We start from the raw sequence: 20,327 nt of genomic DNA, 5'->3' as shown, positions 1-20,327 counted from the left end.
AACTGACTGAGGACAAAATCCCAGCTGTCTTAGCTCCACCCTCGGCTTTATTGTGGAGAGAGTCGAGACCGACTGATTGGCGATGCTCATGGGATCAGAAAAAAAATAGAAGAACCACGGCACAGTCAGCAACTCGGACCGCTGGGCCCGACCCAGAAAATCAATCACGTCACGTTGTCCCCTTCCATCATGGCTGCCGCTTTCGATGAGGAAGATCTTTCGATCCCCTTGCCCACCTCCGACCCTGATCGTCCGCGTGAGCGTGCCAACAGGTCGGCAAGTTCCAACCCCTCTGCCATGGCAATGCCGCCGCCACCGTCACGCCCGTCCGCCAAGGCCGAAGCTGCGATGCAGTCTCCGGCGACTACAAGAGATATGCAACGACTCGACCAGTACCAGACGATTAAGATACTAGGTGAAGGATCATTCGGAAAGGTGAAGCTTGCTATTCACCAGCCGAGTGGTCGGCAGGTGGCTCTCAAAATCATATCTAGACGCAAGTTATTGTCCCGGGACATGGTCGGTCGTGTTGAACGAGAGATTCAGTATCTTCAATTGCTGAGGCATCCTCATATTATCAAACTGTATGCTATTACCCCTTTCCTACTTGGAGCTCGATTGATTGCGCAGCTCAGAACTAATTGTGTGATTACCCCGCTAGCTACACCGTTATTGCCACCAAGACCGACATTGTGATGGTCCTCGAGTACGCCGAGCGAGAATTGTTCGATTATCTAGTGCGAAAAGGAAAATGCCACGACGACGAAGCTCGAAAATTCTTCCAGCAAATTATCTGTGCTGTCGAATATTGCCACCGACACAAGATCGTTCACCGTGATCTCAAGCCTGAGAACCTGCTCATCGATAGCCAAAAGAATGTCAAAATTGCTGATTTTGGATTGAGTAATATTATGACGGACGGCAACTTCTTGAAGACCAGTTGTGGTAGTCCCAATTATGCAGCTCCAGAGGTCATCTCTGGAAAGCTTTATGCAGGTCCTGAGGTGGACGTATGGAGTTGTGGTGTGATTCTATACGTGTTATTGGTTGGCAGACTGCCCTTTGACGATGATTATATTCCAGCTCTCTTCAAGAAGATCGCAGCAGGCAACTTCCACGTCCCCAGCTACATTTCTCCCGGCGCCGCTCGGTTGATTCGGGCCATGCTTCAAGTTCATCCAGTTCACAGAATCACTATCCCCGAGATCCGACAGGACCCTTGGTTCACCAAGAACCTTCCCAAGTACCTTGAACCTCCACCAGAAGAGTTTATCGCACCGGGCGTCGATCCGAATAAGGCGATCGACTCTAATAAGCTCGCACCGGGGAAGCCGCTCCCTGTCCAGCAGAAAATCCACCAAATCGCTGTGTCGAAGCTCGAGCGAAGCATGGGATACGAACGTGAGGATATTGAAGATGCATTGAGGCACCCAGAGCCCAGTGCGATTAAGGATGCATTCTCTATCGTTGTTGAAAATGAGATGATGCAAACGAACTGTAAGCTTTGCTTATTATACGCTGCTTTTTAATTTGAGCATTCCAGACTAATTACTTATAGCTCCCACTGAGGAAAATCTGATGTCCTCGCCCGTACAACCTCAACCAAAAGGACCCGCACAGCCAAAAGCCGAAAAAGAACCCGCTGCCCCCAAGGTTCAGGCCCCTCCTGCTCCGGTCGTTGCTCGGACCCCAAGTGTATCACGGCGCCTTCGTCCAGAAGAGTCTCAGCAAACCGACGCAGAAGGCTTCGAAGAGCCACGTCCTAGTCACGTCCGAATCCTTCCTACCAGTCTCCCTTATGTGCACGATCAACTTATGGAACAGCGGAATAGAGAGCAACGGGCTCGAGACGATGAAGTACGCCGAAAGGAAGCTGCTCGAATCGAGGCACAGGGCCACGGTAGACCCGGCGAAATGTCTCCCGAAGAACAAGCGGCGACAGCTCGGGCACTGAAACCCCATGCTCGCAGTATAATTGATCTGGATAAATTACGACTGGAACCACCAATTGGTCACCCTATTTCACAGCAACCTCCCAAGAGATCTCGCAAGTGGCAGTTCGGTATTCGTTCACGCAACCAACCTTACGAAGCCATGTTGTATCTATATCGAGCGATCGCTGCCCAGGGCGGTGTCTGGGACGTCCAGCCCGTTGATTCAGGCACTAATATCGGACCAGATGCAACACCTTCCCCTGACAAGCCCAAGCCACTTCAGAATAAATACCCTGATCTTCCTTCGGACTACTATATTCCCAAAGACCCTTGGTTCATCCGTGCACGTCTATTGAAAGAGGGCATCAAGGCCCCGGGGGCTAATACCAGTGTCTTCAATAGCCGCAGTGACCTTGAAGAGCTGCGACGCCGGTTCCATATTTCAGGAATCTCCATTCCATTCGAGGACAAGGAGCCCAAGTATTCCACGCCAGAGAACAGTGCACCTTCTGCGCCCTCCTCTGCCACACAACCCGGTGCTCTTACCGGCTTCTCACACGGCGTGTGGGTGTTTGTTGATATTCAATTGTACCAATTGGAAGAGAATAACTACATGGTTGATTTCAAATGCGATGGATACCAGAATGTCATTCGTGCTCATGGCGATCACGAATGGACTCCCATCAGCAAACGGCTGAAGAACAAGGAGAAGGAGGTCACTAGTCCTTATCCATTCTTGGATGTTGCTTCTGACCTTGTGGCTCAACTGGCTGTCGCCAGCTAAGCGTTCATTTTTTCATTCTTTCTTTTTGTGATGATCACCCACTAACCTCAAGGTTCTCAATGACGATTATGAAATCTCACTATCTACCCTCTTAATTCTTAAGTTTTCATTTCATTTTATCCTGTTTTATCTTGGGTCCTTCCTTCGGGCGATGGTGCGGTGTGGTTGTACAGCAGGTAGTGGTATATCTGTTTCTATTTATTTGCAAGCAAGCGTGCTTGGATGTTTATGCACAGTTTCATGGCATGGCGTTTTCCTTTGCCATCTTGTTTTCGTGAATAAAACTTTTTTCTACATCTTGATTTAATGAAGTGTTCAAATCTCTGTAGCTCTGTACCTAGGTGTTAATGACACTACAAGCCCTGCTGTATCAATGCCGGCTAAGCCAAAGCTCCAGCTGTATGAAACGACATTTGAAGATTATAGCCCACCGGCTTTACGAATACCTTTAGCTGCTCATAGTCTTCACAGCTCAAGAATCTGTCAAAAATATTGTGTTTTCATCGTATCTTATTCTTCACATCTATTTCGTCATACAAGAGTTGATACAATTTCGACAAAAGCAACATTATTATGAAGAGAGTCGATTTCTTGGTCACTGGCTTTAATCCTACATTCAAAGCCAATAAGTCTTATCATTATGATTCCCAGCACTTCCCAGTTTCTTCACTGCACTAGATCAATCATATCTCTTCAGTCTTGGTCGTTCCTCTCTTGGGGATTAGCCTCGATTCGGAGTTCTTATTCAAGGATACTGGTTTTTCTCTTTCTTCCAACATGATTGCATTCTCATGGATTATTAGCCTGCTGCCCTAGTGTTTCCGCGGCTTTCTAATAGTACCACGAGGGGAAACTCGTTCAACCATGTTTCTCCAGTGTTGATCGTTACGCCGTCTTTGACTAGCGGATTGGCCTCGATTTCGTCCAGTTCGGCCAACTAGACCAGCATCCTCTTCTTCCTCTTTCTCATCCTGGTCATCTTCAGCCTCTCTTTCCACAACCACATCAGCCTCGCCATTGTCCTCGGTTTGGTTCCGTTTTTTGGAGCCTGCTTGGATGACCCAGTCCCGGAATCTCGGCAAGATTTCCACATCTGGGAACCTCACCTGGCTAATCTGATGTCGCTGGCTCTCTTTGTCCTTTTTGAATTTACGAAAACCTCTACTACTTCGAGATGTAGTCTCCCCAGCCTCCTGTCGAGCTTCTTGTCGAGCCTCCTGTGCTCGTTCTTGATCCCGTAAGCCGGCCAGATACTCGCGGATCCGATCAACTATGGCACGAATCTCAGTGAATGACTTGTTTGGCCCGGTAGACTTGCGCAGCCACTCGGGCACAGGGGCAATAACTGCAGTAGGATGTCTTCGGCCTGCGTTCGTCATACGGCTTGTTCCAACACGAGAATTTTCAGATCGTGCTGCTCCACTCGCCCGGTGGTTTTTGCCAGTACCATTGCTATCCCTGTTGCCATTTGTTGCGTGTCCGTCTGCCTCGTTGACACGCATTGATTCGCGACGACGGAGCGTTAGCTCGAAGCTTTCAACTCCGTTCCATTCTTCGATCCGTGAGAGTGACTCCTGTAGAAGGTCGCACTGTGTAAATGGCCATTGGTCTGCTCGGTAACGTGCACGTTGGTAATGCTTTCGGCAGAAGTATACCCAGACATCGTCGGGGAATAACTTCGTTGAAGCTTTGTTGCGGCCGAAGACGTGTGAGACTATTTTGCGGAAGTGCATACCGTCGGGCGATGGACCCATTTTGCAGGGCAGGGAGAATTCGCAGAGTAGATTGGACTTCTTGTTGTCTTCTTTGCTTGAGGTGATGTTTTTGCTGGAATCGGGGGTTTGGCCTCGCGGTTGACTTCGTGGTGATGGGCTGTCTGGGAGATATTCCGGATCGGAAGCGGCTTGGGATGTTTTGTTGTCCTCTGTGTTGGATGAGTCGTTAATAAGCCCGTTTTCTGGTCCTCTTGAGTCCTGGTAGGGGTTGTCTTCTGATGACGCGAAGACCCTTGGGGGTAAACTTTGGTTGAATGGGTCGGCTGCATCGATAACACGAAGTCCCGGCAGTCTCACGGTTGGACATCTTCTAGATAGGGGAGGTGTTGGAGATGCCACAGCCGAACGGAAAAGTTGCTTATTATTCGTAGGCAATCCGATAAACTCTTGCATGTTTTCCCTCCGTGGCTTCTTTGGTGCGCGAGGCTCTGCCTCATGATCACTGTTTGGGTGCGCATTTTTCGTGCTTGTATCGCGGGAATACGCGTTTTTGAGAAGTCTTGAGGTTATCAAATGAGGCGTTATGGGCGTTATGTTTGAGTTCTCGCCGAGGAAGTTGTTCTGTAGACTGCTGGAAGTTGAGAGTGGAGATGATGATGATTGATAGGGAGGAGGTGATTGTATGGAGGATGGAGGTGTGTTCAAGGGAGAAAGATTGTTATTATGATGGCACCCTGGAAGAAGGACTCTCTCTTCCAACGAGTCTCTAGTACGAGACATGCTAGATTGCTCCTCCCATAGAGACTCTGGACCTGCACCAGAGCTATTCGAAGATATTGACCATCGTTCTTTGGAATTCATGCTGGTCTTACTGATAAGACACATGGCAGGCCTTACAAAGTGCTAGTGATAGGTCGAAGGGTGCGTGGGATAACAGCCAGCACATGAAGGCCAACGTGATACGTCCAAAAAGTTTCCAAAATTGTAAGCTAGTCGATTACCTGAGCAGTAGCGTTTGGGATTAGTTCAGGCCTTCGGTGAGATATTAAAGGGGTATGTCTGGGTGATATAAATGGTATTTGTTTGGACTTACTAGTGGGAAAGACTGACTGAAGCGCAAATGAAAAATCGTTGAGTATGATATGCAGCTTAAGAAATGTGATCTCAATGCTGTATTCATATTTAGGTCGGGTTATTCAGATGCACATGAAAAATAAATTTGAGTTATGAGAGAGCAAGCTGATTGGAATGCTGTAAGGACAATACAGTGATGTGTGGAGGAGCATGGAATTTATACCCATCATGATAACCCTGGGGTAGCCGGAGATCTCCCGCTTAGATAGTAGGCGAGTTTGCATGTTCTTTGAAGATAAAAAGCCTTTTTTCTTCTCTGTTTTACTTCCTGTTTGCCAATATCCTCGCTTGACTGGTTCCCTTTTACCCAAGAACTGTGTGTTTTATCTTCTTTATTGATCCTATTGAGAATACCATGTAGCTTCTAAGGAGACGTATGCCGTCAAACTTGCAATTTCAAGCCACTCACAGTAATTATTCTTGATATAGACTTTAAATAAGCTCATTTTCGTATCACCTGTAGAGAGTAATGTAGCCAAACTATACTCGTAATCCAATATTTAAGAACCTTCAAGTTGGTACTTATTGAGCTAACGCAGCCATCTCCATCATAAGCTGGGATGTACTGAGATCTATCTTGACTTATTATCAGTACTAGTGTTGATATTTACTACAGGTAGGATAGTTAGTACATAGCAGGTAGTATACACGAAGAAGAGTTTGTACTATGCAGACGCAAGTGTATACCTATACAGGTGGTGAAATGAGAATCATGTGGACAACTAAATAGTACCTGGGGATCGCGGGTAGAATCATGTCAAATGATACTTTGAAAAGGGATAGTTCTTTTCAAACATTGAGTGGCCCTTTCCGTTTTAAGGTGTGCTCATTCCTTGACGTCGATGTTATACTTCGTAGTCGTGCACAGGCCACCTCTTAATTGCTTACCCAGGGCTCCAGGGCTGTGCTATTAGATATGCCAGGTCACATATATCAGCGTAAGCCATAATTCCATATCAGAGCCTAAGCTATTTTTAATTTGATTGAAGTTCTTTGCTGACTTAAAATCGGGATAAAAGTGGGTTTTCTGTCGAGTTTCAAAACATGTAGTAAATGCAGTGGAAATCAGGCATAATCAGGCATCAACTCAAGCCGAGTCCCATGCCGTGGCTCCTACAACGATCTTCCGTGCACAACATCTTCGTCACATTGAGTTTGAAAATCAATACATTCAACTGCATAAACTGTGATAAAAATTAGCCAATCTGGTGAAGTGGGGTATGGATCATCTTATAATTGTCTGCTGCCATGCTATTTACGCTGGGGGTCCAGCCCATGGGCTTGCCGAAGATGAGTGGTTAGTTCACTTGAAGACGATGGCACGTCTTGTTACATGCTCTGATAATACAATATGGGCAGGTTTATCGAGGAGTTCCAAGAAGGAGAAACACCAACATTCATACAACACGCGATAGCTGGGCTGAAGGCATTGTCTGAAGATCCCCGCGCATTGCTTGTTTTCTCTGGGTGGGCATATTATCAACATCTACCTGGCTACTTGGCAATTTACTGATAATATCTCTAAGGGGACCGACTAAGAAGTTAAGGACAAACCTCTGTGAGGGGCAGTCGTATCTTGTAAGGTGTCTTCGATACCCAAGGGGACGATTCGAACTAACGCGTTGCAGAACCTATGCAAAGAAAATAATTATTTCCAAGATACATCAAGCGTCTCGGATATAGACCCGTCCAGACTTATCACAGAGGATCATGCAACGGATTCCTACCAGAATGTTCTCTTTTCAGTGCTTCGCTTCAGGTCACAAGCTGGTAGTTATCCACGTCGAGTGACAGTCGTGACTCACGAGTTCAAGAGAGCCAGATTCATGGAATACCACTTTCCCGCCCTGGGGTTAGTGCCTTGGACTCGAGAGGGCAAGGCAGAGGGTAATGTCCTTGTTTCAGTGATTGGCATAAATCCACCTGAAGAGGTCACTCCATTGGAATCGCTGGTGAGAGGGGAATCAGGCAAAGGCATTGGGCTATGGAAAAATGATCTATACGGAAATGGTCCAGAATTGGCCAGCAAGAGAGCCCAGAGAGGCTGGCTAGAAACTGACAATTGTCTTTTCCTGCATGCGAATCTTGAGGAAGTGGTTGAGCAATTGGTATGCTGGAATAGTGGAGAAGGAAATGACTTGTTCCCCAGGATGGAAGAATTACCTTGGTATTATGGCCGTTCAACCTAATCAAACAAGCGACATGATGCAATATTCATTAAGACATATGGATCTCATAGTGTGATACAAATAATAATCAACAGGAACCCCCCTCTAAACGCCAATGCATCCCTCGTGGATAACCATAATAAAGCTGGAGTACTTAGTCTGCCAGTCGGTAGCTGACTAGGGTGCCCACTCGGTGGTTGTTAGTACTAAAACTGCGCAGTTGAACCTTCTCAGCATTCTTGATCTCCTTTGCATCGCTGTCACCCCATTCCACGGGCACCTCGGAGTCTGCGTCGGCATAAACGAGGACGTTAAATGTGAACTCTCCGTCCAACACAGGGAGGAAGGTCACTGATGCAGTGATTTGGCGGAAGATAGCCTGGATCTCGTCTTGGATCTCCTTTTCTGTCTTTTCAGCGGTCTCGGCAGCTTCGGCGTTGGCGTCCCTAGATAGTTGCCCGTTAGCAAAAGCCCTTGACCTTATGTTACTGTAGTCATAATTGAGACCTACCCAGGGACCGAATTCTCTTTATCACCCGACTTTCCTGCACTTCTACTCTTGGAAGGTTTGCCGAAGATTTCAACCTGTAAATATTGTGTCAGAATCACCGGTAAAAGCACCTGGGAAGCTGGGGTTACCCACGTCAAACTGCCATCGCTCCACATGGTCACCAGACTCACGGTCTGTGACGACCACCACAAGCTTTGAGATTTTCCCGCCAGCCATCCATTTATTCAATTGGGACATAATCTTCTTGATATATGCTTTGACCTGGTCATCGGCCGACACTTTGGGCGGGGTTAGAATGCGAGGTAGGGATCGAAGGGTATACGTTTAGAAGGTACGGACCAAGCATGTTTAGGCCATACTTTTTGACACTAATGATGGTCAGCTTGTTGATCCAATCTCTCATGCATCATATAGGAGGGGTACTGACGTTATGAAGTCCTCTGGAGGGTAGACACCGCGTTGAAATCTGTCGTACGGATTGCAATGAGCTTCTGGTCCTAATCGAATGTCGCTTTTGAACTCACAGAATTGAGTTAATCGAATATTCAAACTTGTAAATCATTAGCACTTGAGCAATTTCCGATTGATTGTTAGAGAACCCACGAATTCAGCCACAAGCTTCGCCGATCCTGTAGACTTGTGAGCTTGCTGATACGGAAGACTTGGACGTAATGACAGTCACCGACCTCTGATGGACAGCTTGTGCACCTTGGATTTGTCTTTAACTTCAGGCATGGCGATACGAGCTGTGCAGAATGAGAATAAACGGTAGATTGAGGTTGAGAAGAGGAGATTGGTATTTGTTTACAGTATGCCGATAGTCGCCGCAGCGATCGCGGGCGGTGACTGCATCCGTTTTTCCCTCCAAATCTTAACTCCGCAATTATTATGCTCCACGATTGAATGCGCCCGCACATCCCGACAAGATCGAGTCACGTCCATTGAACTGGGATCCCAGATAGCCAAGAAGGTTCTTACCAATTCCATGCTACTGCAGGAATCCCGATGCGAGGATGTCTGCTGTTAGCCCGATGGCTGAGCGCAGCGCCGAACCCTCTAGCCGCAAGCCTCAAGTCGTCGGCTGGATTTCCGTCTCGCTATAATTTCATACGGTCTTTCACAGCCTCCGCGGTGTGGAGTGCAGGCAAATCGAAAGCACCCCCCAGATCCCCAGACACAAACCTCGAGCACCGAATCGCTGCGATCCCCCTAGACCGATATCGAAACTTTTGCATTGTCGCCCACGTCGATCATGGCAAGAGTACCCTTTCTGACCGACTTCTCGAACTTACTGGGACTATTCAGCCTGGTTCAAATAAGCAAGTTCTTGATAAGCTTGATGTTGAGCGAGAACGAGGTATCACAGTGAAGGCGCAGACATGTACGATGATATACAATCACAACGGCGAAGACTACCTTCTACATCTGGTAGATACGCCGGGTCATGTGGATTTCCGTGCAGAAGTGTCGCGCAGCTACGCTAGTTGCGGCGGTGCGCTCCTTCTGGTAGATGCTAGTCAGGGCATTCAGGCGCAAACTGTAGCCAATTTCTACTTGGCATTCGCGCAGGGTCTTGAGCTGATCCCTGTTATCAACAAGGTTGACTTGCCGTCAGCAGATCCAGAGCGGGCTCTGGGTCAATTGGAAAGCTCATTCGAGCTGGATACAGAGAATGCGGTCATGGTATCGGCTAAAACTGGGTTGAATGTGGAGGCAATCCTGCCAACAGTTGTGGAGAAAATTCCTGCGTATGTCTTCAAAGTCTGAAATTCCGAATTCTCGAAGGCTAACTATATTCAATAGGCCTATCGGTGACTCAAAAAAGCCCCTTCGTATGTTGCTGGTCGACTCTTGGTATGATCCCTATAAGGGTGTGATTCTGCTGGTGCGCGTTTTTGATGGGGAGGTACGAGCAGGTCAGCAGCTTGTTTCCTTCGCCACGGGTCTTAAATACTATGTGGGCGAAGTCGGAATCATGTACCCTACCGAGACAGCACAAACAGTGATTCGTGCGGGTCAAGTCGGTTATATCTATTTCAACCCCGGAATGAAGCGAAGCAAGGAGGCTAAGATTGGCGACACATTTACGAAAATGGGCTTTGAAAAAGCAGTTCAGCCTCTTCCAGGTTTTGAAGAGCCAAAATCAATGGTTTTTGTGGCCGTCTATCCAATCAACGCTGATCTTTTTGAGCATTTGGATGACAGCATCAATCAGCTCATATTGAATGATCGAAGTGTGACTGTTCAAAAAGAGTCCTCCGAAGCCTTGGGAGCTGGTTTCCGTATGGGCTTCTTAGGGACGCTTCACTGCTCTGTATTCGAAGATCGTCTGCGACAGGAACATGGTGCTAGCATTATCATCACTCCTCCTTCCGTCCCCGTGAAGGTTGTATGGAAGGATGGCACTGAGGAAATCATTACCAACCCGGCAAAGTTCCCAGACGAAGACCACGTGCGACTCAAGGTTGCTGAAGTTCAGGAGCCTTATGTACTAGCAACATTGACTTTCCCCGATGAATACTTAGGCAAGGTCATTGAGCTTTGCGAGGCTAATCGGGGTGAGCAGGAGAGTATCGAATACTTCACCTCAAGTCAAGTCATCATGAAATATCAAATTCCCTTGGCACATCTCGTGGATGATTTCTTTGGGAAATTAAAGGGTGGCACCAAGGGCTACGCCAGCTTAGACTATGAAGAGTCTGCATGGCGAGCAGGCAATATTGTCAAACTTCAGCTTTTAGTGAACAAAGTTCCTGTGGATGCTGTTTCACGACTCATGCATATGAGTCAAGTCCCTCGCCAAGCTAGGCAGTGGGTAACGAAATTCAAAGAACACGTTGACCGACAACTCTTTGAGATTGTCATTCAGGCTGCGGTTGGCAAGAAAATCATTGCTCGTGAAACCATCAAACCTTATCGCAAGGATGTCCTGGCCAAATTACATGCTAGTGATGTTAGTCGACGTCGAAAGCTATTGGAGAAACAGAAGGAGGGCCGCAAAAGACTTCGAGCCGTCGGAAACGTTGTGATCGAACATAAGGCATTCCAGGCATTTTTGTCAAAATAAATAAATGTATATTAGAATCAATCCAACACGTACAACATCAAATTTCTTGATCCGGCTGTCGTATAGTCACTATTTAGAAATTCCACAATGTCAAAAAATATAGCAGAATATAAATGTATAAGCAATTTATGTGTAAAATCTTTCCATGGCCTATGAATATATGCTTTTCTACATAATTGATTACACGTTTCCCTGCTTATTCCCAAGATCTTCTTATTCCTCTCTAGTAAGTCGCATCATTTGAAAATTGAAGTGTGACTGAAGCCGATGCATCAACATTTGAATTGATATAGTTCCGGACCCACTTGGACGTGATTGGGTGGGAGCTTGACGGCAGAAAAAAAGAAGTTCGTCGTCGACCCCGCGGCCTTTCTTCTCTTCATCCCATCTCATCGTCTCCAATTTTCCCTCACTACCCTTCGTCGGAGAGTTTTAAAGCTTCGGATTATTTGCGCCGAGGCCTAACTCGAATTACGCGATCGACTTTTCGTCCAGAGTGCCCTGTCCCCGTTCGTTGCGGCTGACATCCGCACACGCCGATCGAGCCATATTTGAGTCACCCTGCCATGTTCTCACCTTGACAACGGCGCAATGCAGCCTTTAGAGGATGCGCAGATTGATCTGGGCAAGGCCCAGGTCATTGACCGTACCCCAAAAATTATCAAGGAATTGAAGTTTGGTGTATTGTATGAGCTTCCTGTTTTGCCCCAAGGACTGAGCTAAAATGCTCTTTGCGCAGAATGCGATCACTAACAGAGTGCGTTTTTCTCCCTTTGCAGAACCAAAAATGATATCGTGGACCAAGCTTCAGTGGAAGTGTCTGACAGAAAATTTTTCGATCTCGATAATGGCCGGCAAATTGTATCGAACGGTCCCCTGGACACTCGAATGGGTATTTCTGGCAAGGTTGCCACTTGCGCGACCTGTGGTTTGAATTCGAAGGATTGCAATGGTCACTTTGGTCATGTGCGACTGGTTCTCCCATCTTTCCACGTCGGTTACTTCAAGCGAGTTATTGGTATTCTCCAGGAGATTTGCAAACAATGTTCCCGAATTCTTCTCCCAGAGACCGAGCGCAGATCTTTCCTGCGGGAAATGAGACGCCCTGGACTAGATAACTTGCGCCGAATGCAGATTGCGAAGCGAATCAATGAAAGATGCCGAAAAACACGTGTATGCGAGCATTGCGATTCTATCAATGGTGTGGTGAAAAAAATCGGTACAAGTGCACTGAAGATTACCCACGACAAATATCGTGCTTTCAACGCCTCAACCTCTGTCAAAAAGAACCCTCCACTCAGCAAGACTGTCTTTGATGAGTCCTTTGCTGAGATGCGAAATTCTAATCCTGAAGTTGAGAAGCACTTTAAGAAAGCACAAGAGGATCTGAACGCCCTGCGAGTACTTCAGCTCTTTAAGAAGATCTCTGATAGTGACTGTGAGCTTCTGGGCTTGGATCCTAAAGAGGCTCGTCCAGAGATGTTCCTCTGGCAGTACATCCCTGCTCCCCCAGTGTGTATCCGCCCGTCTGTGATTCAGGACGCCGCATCAACAGAAGATGACTTGACTGCAAAGCTGGGAGATATCGTGCAAAGTAACATAAACCTTAAGAACTCACTTGTTAAGGGCGCGCCTGTTCAGACTATCATGGAATGTTGGGACTTTATGCAGCTTCAAATTGCGGTATACATCAACAGTGATGTGCCCGGCCTCAATAAGGCGGATCTCGGAAAGCCCATTCGTGGATTTGTTCAGCGATTAAAGGGTAAGCAAGGTCGTTTCCGTGGAAATTTGTCCGGAAAGCGTGTCGAATACACTGGTCGAACCGTCATTTCACCTGATCCGAATCTTCGCGTGGATGAAGTTGCTATCCCAGAACTGGTTGCCAGGAATTTGACCTACCCAGAGGTGGTGACCCGATACAACATGCAAAAGCTACAGCAGTGCGTTCGCAATGGAACAAACAAATACCCAGGAGCAAGATTCGTGATCAAGAAGGGCTCTAATTGGCAAATGAACACTAAGTTTGGTAATCTGAACCATATGGCCAGTCAACTGCAAGAAGGTGACAAGGTAGAACGGCACCTTGAGGATGGAGATATTGTACTTTTCAACCGACAGCCATCTCTCCACAAACTGAGTATTCTCTCCCATTTTGCCAAGGTTCGACCGTATCGAACATTCCGACTAAACGAGTGTGTTTGCAACCCCTACAATGCCGATTTTGATGGTGACGAGATGAACTTGCACGTTCCCCAGACGGAAGAAGCAAGAGCAGAAGCCATGGAGTTGATGGGTGTGAAAAATAACCTGGCGACGCCTAAAAACGGTGAACCAATCATCGCAGCTATCCAGGATTTCATCAGTGCCGCTTATATCTTAAGTAGCAAAGACAATTTCTTCGATCGTCGCTCATTTAGTCAAATCTGTCTTTACATGCTGGGCTCAGAGACACGCTTCGATCTCCCACCTCCAACCGTCATGAAGCCACAGATGCTCTGGACTGGTAAGCAGGTTTTCAATATTCTGATGCACCCCAACAAGGATGACCCTGTCTTGGTCAATCTTGATGCGGCATGCCGTGAATTTAAAATGCCAAAAGATGGAAGTCCAAAGGACTTAGACCCGAATGATGGCTGGCTGGTCATCCGCAACTCGGAAGTGATGTGTGGTGTTATGGACAAATCTACCGTTGGTGACGGAAAGAAAGACAATGTTTTCTACATCATGCTTCGTGACTTTGGACCGGCCGCTGCCGCCGAGGGAATGAATCGACTTGCTAAGTTGTCATCTCGGTGGTTTACCAACATGGGCTTCTCTATTGGTATCACCGATGTCTACCCAAGCGACAGTCTTGTGAAAGCTAAGAACGATCTGGTTGAAGCCGCGTACGCAAAGTGTGACGAAGTTATTGCACAGTACAAAGCCGGTACACTGGAAAAGTACCCTGGTTGTGACGAGTTGCAGACTATGGAAAACCAACTGTCCGGTCTTCTCAGCAAAGTCCGTCAGCAGGCTGGTGATGAATGTATTGCACAACTCAGCAAGTACAATTCTCCCTTGATCATGGCTACTTGCGGATCCAAAGGTTCTGCTATCAACGTGTCCCAGATGGTTGCCCTTGTGGGTCAGCAAATTATCGGTGGTCAGCGTGTTCAGGACGGCTTCCAAGACCGCACCCTTCCTCATTTCCCGAAGAATGCTCGTCAACCTCCTTCCAAAGGTTTCGTTCGCAATAGTTTCTTTTCGGGACTTTTGCCAACCGAGTTCATTTTCCACGCTATGTCTGGTCGTGAAGGTCTGGTCGATACTGCCGTCAAGACTGCAGAGACTGGATACATGTCTCGTCGCTTGATGAAGTCTCTTGAAGATCTTTCAACCATGTATGATGATACTGTGCGAAATTCTTCTGCGGCTATCGTACAGTTCCAGTATGGTGACGATAAGCTGGACCCTGTGGACATGGAAGGCAAAGCTAAGCCTGTCCACTTTGACCGAACCTTCATCCACTCCGAGTCAATTACATACAGTAACACTGAGCGGAGTCTGCTGCCTGAAGAAATTGACGAAGTTTGCAAAGAAATGTTAGGCAAAGAGCGCGCTAAATTGACCCGTAAGGATCTCTTCGGCAACTCTTTGGAGTACATGGATCGCAGCGATCATGGAATTGATCAACTTGAGAGTGCCCGTGACTTCATCGACTCTATTCAAGAATATGTCGATAACAAGGCTCGGAAATTGTCCTCTCGTGGGGGTGAAAATGATCCTTCTGATATCAGAGCTCAGCAGGCATTGAACCATACCGGAAAACTGACAGAGACAACACTACGCGCATTCATATCCGCCTGTCTCACAAAGTACAGGAAGGCGCAGGTGGAGCCAGGCCATGCTGTGGGTGCTGTGGGTGCTCAGTCCATCGGTGAACCAGGTACCCAGATGACCCTGAAGACTTTCCATTTCGCTGGTGTCGCTGGTATGAGTATTACTCAAGGTGTTCCGCGTATTAAGGAAATCATCAATGCCTCTAAGGTGATCAGTACTCCAGTTATTTCCTGCGAATTAGTGAACAAAGAGCAGCTTGCTGCTGCTCGCATTGTGAAAGGTCGTATTGAAAAGACCTATTTACGCGATGTTATGCGGTCTATTACTGAGAATTGGACGTCTGATTCAGCATACGTCACTGTTAGGATCAATCTTCAGACGATTTCCGACCTGAAGCTTGAACTTACCGTCAGGCAAATCGCTCAAGCAGTCAAAACGCACAAGCGCTTCAAGGGCGAAGATCTTAAATTTGTCACTACTCCATCTGCGATTAAAGTCTACATGGACATGAATCCAGCCACCAAGGCATCATTGTCGAAGACAGAGATCGCTGCGACAAGTCTTGATCCCTTCCTACGTCTCAAACATCTGAAGCGAATCTTGCCCAATATCCAAATTCTCGGACATGCTCAGGCTCAACGTGCGATTATTCGAACAGATGAGACATCTACTAGCAATACTCTGTTGGTTGAAGGCTACGGTCTGCGACAATGTATGACTACTGTTGGTGTCGATGGCCTTCACACGAAGACCAACAACGTTATGGAAGCACGCGATGTTCTTGGAATTGAAGCGGCACGTACGACCATCATTCATGAAATCAGCGAGGTCATGAATTCCATGGGTATCGATCCTCGACACATGCAGCTGCTGGCTGACGTGATGACATACAAGGGTGAAGTTCTTGGTATCACTCGTTTCGGTCTGGCCAAGATGCGTGACTCGGTTCTTCAACTCGCTTCTTTCGAAAAGACTGCCGACCATCTCTTCGATGCCGGTGGTGCCGGTCGTACCGATTTGATTGAAGGTGTCTCGGAATGTATTATTATGGGCAAAACTATCGGATTGGGTACTGGTGCCATGGAGGTTGTCCGTCAACTTAATTTCTATGAAGGACAGATTGGTCCCAGAAAAACCACCTTCGAAGATGCCTGGACTGAATTGTGTGAGGTGCCGCCAGTGAAGAAGGGCAAGAGGAGAGTTCGGTAGCGGCTCTCTTAAAAAAGCATGACCATGTCGGTTTCCTTTCGTCTCTGCTCTCCATCTTTTTCCCCCTCCTCCTTCACTGCCTCTTTTCGATAATGGTTCGTCTACGTGGTCATCCCCATCTGCATTTCCCCTCGGCGTTCGATGATTGTTTTTCTGCCCAGTTGCAGCCTTTCGGGCACGGCTCTGTACATGTACTCCCAGCGCAGCCAATTGGCGCCTGATTTATGCACGTTAGCGATAGTAATGATCTGCAGTAGATGAATTCTGTCATGCAACAATGATTCCATTGGCTTCCTTGTAAAGTTAGCTGTCTGTGGTGTTGTGTACTACCAACCACCTCTCTCAATCTACTATGCCTGGAGGCGATGTTTATGTGATCTTGATCGGGGGGATGAGTTGGAATTTATTGCAATAGTATAAATATTTGCACCATTATACTCAGTCCTCCCAGGGGTGCTCTAAATGGTTGTCTCTATAATACTCGTGGTAATTCATTCTACTTGCCAATCCCTCCATCTATTGGACCTTGTCATCCCCGACAAGTCCGGAGTCCGACGCCGGATGGTGAGCAACGCCAATTTCCACCACCAACATCCCTGAACCTACATGACATCCGATCCTTCTCATTTGTTCCCCATCTCCCAAATAAGACGCCTGGGCTACACGAGGCCCGCCGGTAGATGAAGTTATCTATCTATTGGCTACGTTTCTCTTGCGTCAGGAGTGGCAGGTGGCTTCCAAAAATTCCATGGCCTCCGCCATTCGAGGGGTGGTCAGTTGAACTCTCGTGAGAATCCCTGTCAAAAAGGCGATCAAGTTCAAGCCACACCAATCAGAAATCACGAACGTCACGAGATCCTGGTCGAAATACAGGAGATTCGCAGGCATTGACCCTCGAGTTCTTTGTTCCAGAAGAACACTCTATTCCCTATCGAGTAGCGCCTCACCGGGCCACCCTCGACACATCACCGTTTCTTTGTTTCCCTTGCCGGGCCTAGTGGAGAGTCATTGCGTAGCTGTTGACTCCCGTCTCTTGGATCCCTCTTACCACAATCTTCTTATTTTTGTGGGATTTTGCATCTGATTACTCCCTTCTTACCTCCCCCGAGCTCCCCGATGCTCCCCGGTCTCTATGCTACACTTCCTCAAACGGGAATCGCCGTTCACGATCAAACCATGGACTTTTCTGACGCCAGATTTTCAAAGAAGCGCGAGAGTCGGACACGCGCACCAACGGCCTGTCAGACATGCCGTCTGCGCAAGACCCGGTGCGACAATACTCGGCCCACCTGTAGCTACTGTGCTGTGCAGGGGGTAGAGTGCATCTACCCTGAGACGTCGCCGCGCCCTAACCCGTAAGTTGAGTGGCTTGGTTGTCTTTACTTTTCCAGTGCTCTTTTAAAAGTGGCCTTGTACTGTGAAAATGAAACTGAAACTGAAACCTTTTCTCGCCCGTTTCGTAGATCTGGGTTCGATCCCGCCAACCAAGAGATCCTGCAACAACTAGGCCGCATCTATTCGTTATTGGAAGATCTCAAACACGATAGGTCATCGACTATGTCGTCGGCTCGCTCGCTCAGAGAATCTTTCTTCGAATTGACGACGCAAAATCCTAGTCCGTCGACTGATATGGGGTTTATGGGAAGCAATCCTCCCCGTGGTAGTAGTACCAGTGGCGAGGATCGTGCGTGCGAACATGATCCTTTTTTGATATACGCTGCCAGTTCCCCAGAGCTGATGCTCCGTTGGCCGATCTATAATCAAATTATCACAGAGGCAGAGAAACAGATTCGATCGTTTTTACTTGATTCTTTGGATGATCACCCCGGAGCAGGCATGGCTCCACCTCAGCAAGCAGGCATTGGCCCACTTGTGGATGATATTCAACCATTATGCCGGAAATACCACCGTTTGGTACACCGGAGAAACCCCGTAGTCGATATAGACAAGCTCGAGCGCTACGCGCGCGAAGTTACCTTACAAGGACTAGGGTGGGACGGCCCATCGTGTCAAGTGGTGTGTCTTTGTATCCAACCATTACTATCATTTTTTTTCCTCCCCGAGCCGGAGGATTATGATCTACCCCGTTTCCAGATAGAACCAACGGCTAATTATTCAAGTAGCTTCTTGCATGCGCTTTGGCCTGCTGCACATCCACTTTTTTACCTCTAGGGGAGATCCCCGAGGATTTAGACCGAATTCCAGCTCCACCTTCTTCCGACGCCAATATCGAGCTTGCTGAGGCTTACTTTCATGCGGCCAAGCAACGGTTTGGATCATTGCATACGTCTCCGACTGATATACAATGCTATCTTCTTGCTGGATTCTATCACAGACATGCCATGCGCCCTTTACAAGCATGGTTCTGTTTTCAACAAGCATCGTGCAGACTAGAGGTCCGGCTGCGCTCCCTATGCAGAGAGCAATGGACTGCTAATGCTGATTACCATAATCTGGAGTCTCGGCTATATTGGTCTTGTATCCAGGCAGAGCAGTAAGTCCCTGAGCAATATGTTAACGCCACAAGCGCCTTTCCCTTACCTAACTGCGGCCCATAGTGAAATGCAAGGTGAACTGCCTTTGTGGAGCTCTAGTCTTGAAAGCCTGGGTTATTCAGACCCGTTCCCAATGTGTCCGAGGACCAATTCGTCTTCGCCGGGGCAGATGGAAACTGATAATGCTACCAGCATTCAGGCGCCGTCTGGGATTAGTGGCACCGATGAGGAAAGGGGCTGGAAGTTCTATATTGGATCTATTTGTAATCGACGTACAGTTAATGACATGCTCATTGATATGTGGCGGAACGGAGAGGAGGGCTGGCTAAACGACGTCAACGGCATTGTTGATCGAATATCCGAGGCTGCGAAAGTCATCACAAGTTGGTATGTCATGGGGTATCTTTTATTTCATTGCTTGCTACCCATATTCCTGTTTTATTATCGAACACTCAATTCACTCCCGTATCAAATGAATTCATGGATTCAAACTCAACAATGCCAAGGTATTGCCTTCTCGTCGCTAACAGATCAAAGGTATCAAATCTCCCTGGACAGCCTCCCATCTCTCTCCCCCGCAAACCAAGATCTCGAGTCCTTCCTACGAGGCCGATGCCACATCGCCTTAGAAAGAATATACCGTCCAATATTCTACCTAGCGATCCACTACCAAGCCCTCCCAAGCTGGGTGCATACATCTCCCCAACTCTCCACAGCAATATTCACTCAAGCCCAAACTGCTATTGACAATTGCGCCGAGCTAATCCCAAACTTCTGGTACCACTTTCGGCATGAATGGATCTGGAATATCATGCGGTGTACGTTTGGTGCTGCAATCCAGATCTTAGCTTCTGTACTGAGCCAGGTGCTTATATCGCGAAACCCGAATCCGGGTGGTTGGGCTCTTCGTCCACCGGGAAATTGGACCGCGCTTATAAGACTTAGTATTCGAATTTTGACGTATTGGGAGAGTGAGTCTGTGGATTTGGAAATTATGAGGACTACTTTGGAGAGGATGTATCAAGGTACTTGTCGGTTAGCTGGGGCCAGGCCGGATCTATCTTCTGGTTGATTAGATGCTTATACTTTCGCGGTGGCTCCTTGGTCTCCTAATTAGTTTAAGTGTCCCCAGGCAGATGAGATTTTGCCTTACTTCTGGTTCAAAATGCTTCTGGCCTGTCTGGGGAGATCTAATAATGTACTCGAGACTGAATAGAATCAAGGTGTATTCATGTACAAGGGCAAGAAGTGTACTAGTATTCGTCGCTACCTGTATTTTGTAAAATAATCCTATCAATATCAATGAAAGTCTGAGGAATTCTAAGGTTATAGATTCTGTTTAGTGTATTCTATCTCTGTTAGGTTGTATGTATGGATCGAATCGGCCTGCTTTAGTAGTCACTCCTTCGCTATAAGCATAATGCATTTCTTGGGATTTTCTCTTTTTGCGTATAAAACATAAATTAATCTAAGACTAAATCACAATAC

General features: G+C 47.4%; 7 protein-coding genes across 7 annotated transcripts; 5 read left to right on the top strand and 2 right to left on the bottom strand.

The window, feature by feature from the left end:
- Nucleotides 1-189: 189 nt before the first annotated feature.
- N7478_001962 (SNF1 family serine/threonine-protein kinase) lies at nt 190-2,718 on the top strand (the record flags this gene model as incomplete). The annotated part of the gene is made up of 3 exons (XM_056918176.1): nt 190-584; nt 662-1,497; nt 1,559-2,718. The coding sequence occupies 3 exons, from the start codon at nt 190-192 to the stop codon at nt 2,716-2,718; spliced, it is 2,391 nt and encodes a 796-aa protein (XP_056783787.1).
- An 812-nt stretch (nt 2,719-3,530) lies between these two features.
- On the bottom strand, nt 3,531-5,294 carry N7478_001961 (putative pathogenicity factor; the record flags this gene model as incomplete). Its single annotated transcript, XM_056918175.1, has 1 exon — nt 3,531-5,294. One exon carries the CDS (start codon nt 5,292-5,294, stop codon nt 3,531-3,533), a length of 1,764 nt encoding a protein of 587 aa, XP_056783786.1.
- Nucleotides 5,295-6,787: 1,493 nt separating this feature from the next.
- N7478_001960 (DUF218 domain protein) lies at nt 6,788-7,756 on the top strand (the record flags this gene model as incomplete). The annotated part of the gene is made up of 4 exons (XM_056918174.1): nt 6,788-6,864; nt 6,927-7,034; nt 7,094-7,145; nt 7,196-7,756. 4 exons carry the CDS (start codon nt 6,788-6,790, stop codon nt 7,754-7,756), a joined length of 798 nt encoding a protein of 265 aa, XP_056783785.1.
- A 133-nt stretch (nt 7,757-7,889) lies between these two features.
- Nucleotides 7,890-8,981, bottom strand: N7478_001959 (spindle checkpoint protein MAD2; the record flags this gene model as incomplete). The annotated part of the gene is made up of 8 exons (XM_056918173.1): nt 7,890-8,181; nt 8,247-8,320; nt 8,379-8,524; nt 8,586-8,614; nt 8,674-8,712; nt 8,771-8,796; nt 8,850-8,875; nt 8,933-8,981. The coding sequence occupies 8 exons, from the start codon at nt 8,979-8,981 to the stop codon at nt 7,890-7,892; spliced, it is 681 nt and encodes a 226-aa protein (XP_056783784.1).
- A 270-nt stretch (nt 8,982-9,251) lies between these two features.
- Nucleotides 9,252-11,313, top strand: N7478_001958 (GTPase GUF1; the record flags this gene model as incomplete). Its single annotated transcript, XM_056918172.1, has 2 exons — nt 9,252-9,994; nt 10,050-11,313. The coding sequence occupies 2 exons, from the start codon at nt 9,252-9,254 to the stop codon at nt 11,311-11,313; spliced, it is 2,007 nt and encodes a 668-aa protein (XP_056783783.1).
- A 591-nt stretch (nt 11,314-11,904) lies between these two features.
- On the top strand, nt 11,905-16,344 carry N7478_001957 (DNA-directed RNA polymerase III core subunit RPO31; the record flags this gene model as incomplete). The annotated part of the gene is made up of 2 exons (XM_056918171.1): nt 11,905-11,999; nt 12,093-16,344. The coding sequence occupies 2 exons, from the start codon at nt 11,905-11,907 to the stop codon at nt 16,342-16,344; spliced, it is 4,347 nt and encodes a 1,448-aa protein (XP_056783782.1).
- A 1,116-nt stretch (nt 16,345-17,460) lies between these two features.
- N7478_001956 (uncharacterized protein) lies at nt 17,461-19,911 on the top strand (the record flags this gene model as incomplete). The annotated part of the gene is made up of 4 exons (XM_056918170.1): nt 17,461-17,699; nt 17,808-18,360; nt 18,468-18,838; nt 18,903-19,911. The coding sequence occupies 4 exons, from the start codon at nt 17,461-17,463 to the stop codon at nt 19,909-19,911; spliced, it is 2,172 nt and encodes a 723-aa protein (XP_056783781.1).
- Nucleotides 19,912-20,327: the final 416 nt, after the last annotated feature.

The sequence above is a fragment of the Penicillium angulare genome (assembly GCF_028827245.1).
Source record: "Penicillium angulare strain IBT 27051 chromosome Unknown utg000002l_segment0_segment0, whole genome shotgun sequence".
Classification (NCBI taxonomy): Eukaryota; Fungi; Ascomycota; class Eurotiomycetes; order Eurotiales; family Aspergillaceae; genus Penicillium; species Penicillium angulare.
This window is presented reverse-complemented; position numbering and strand designations above follow the sequence as displayed.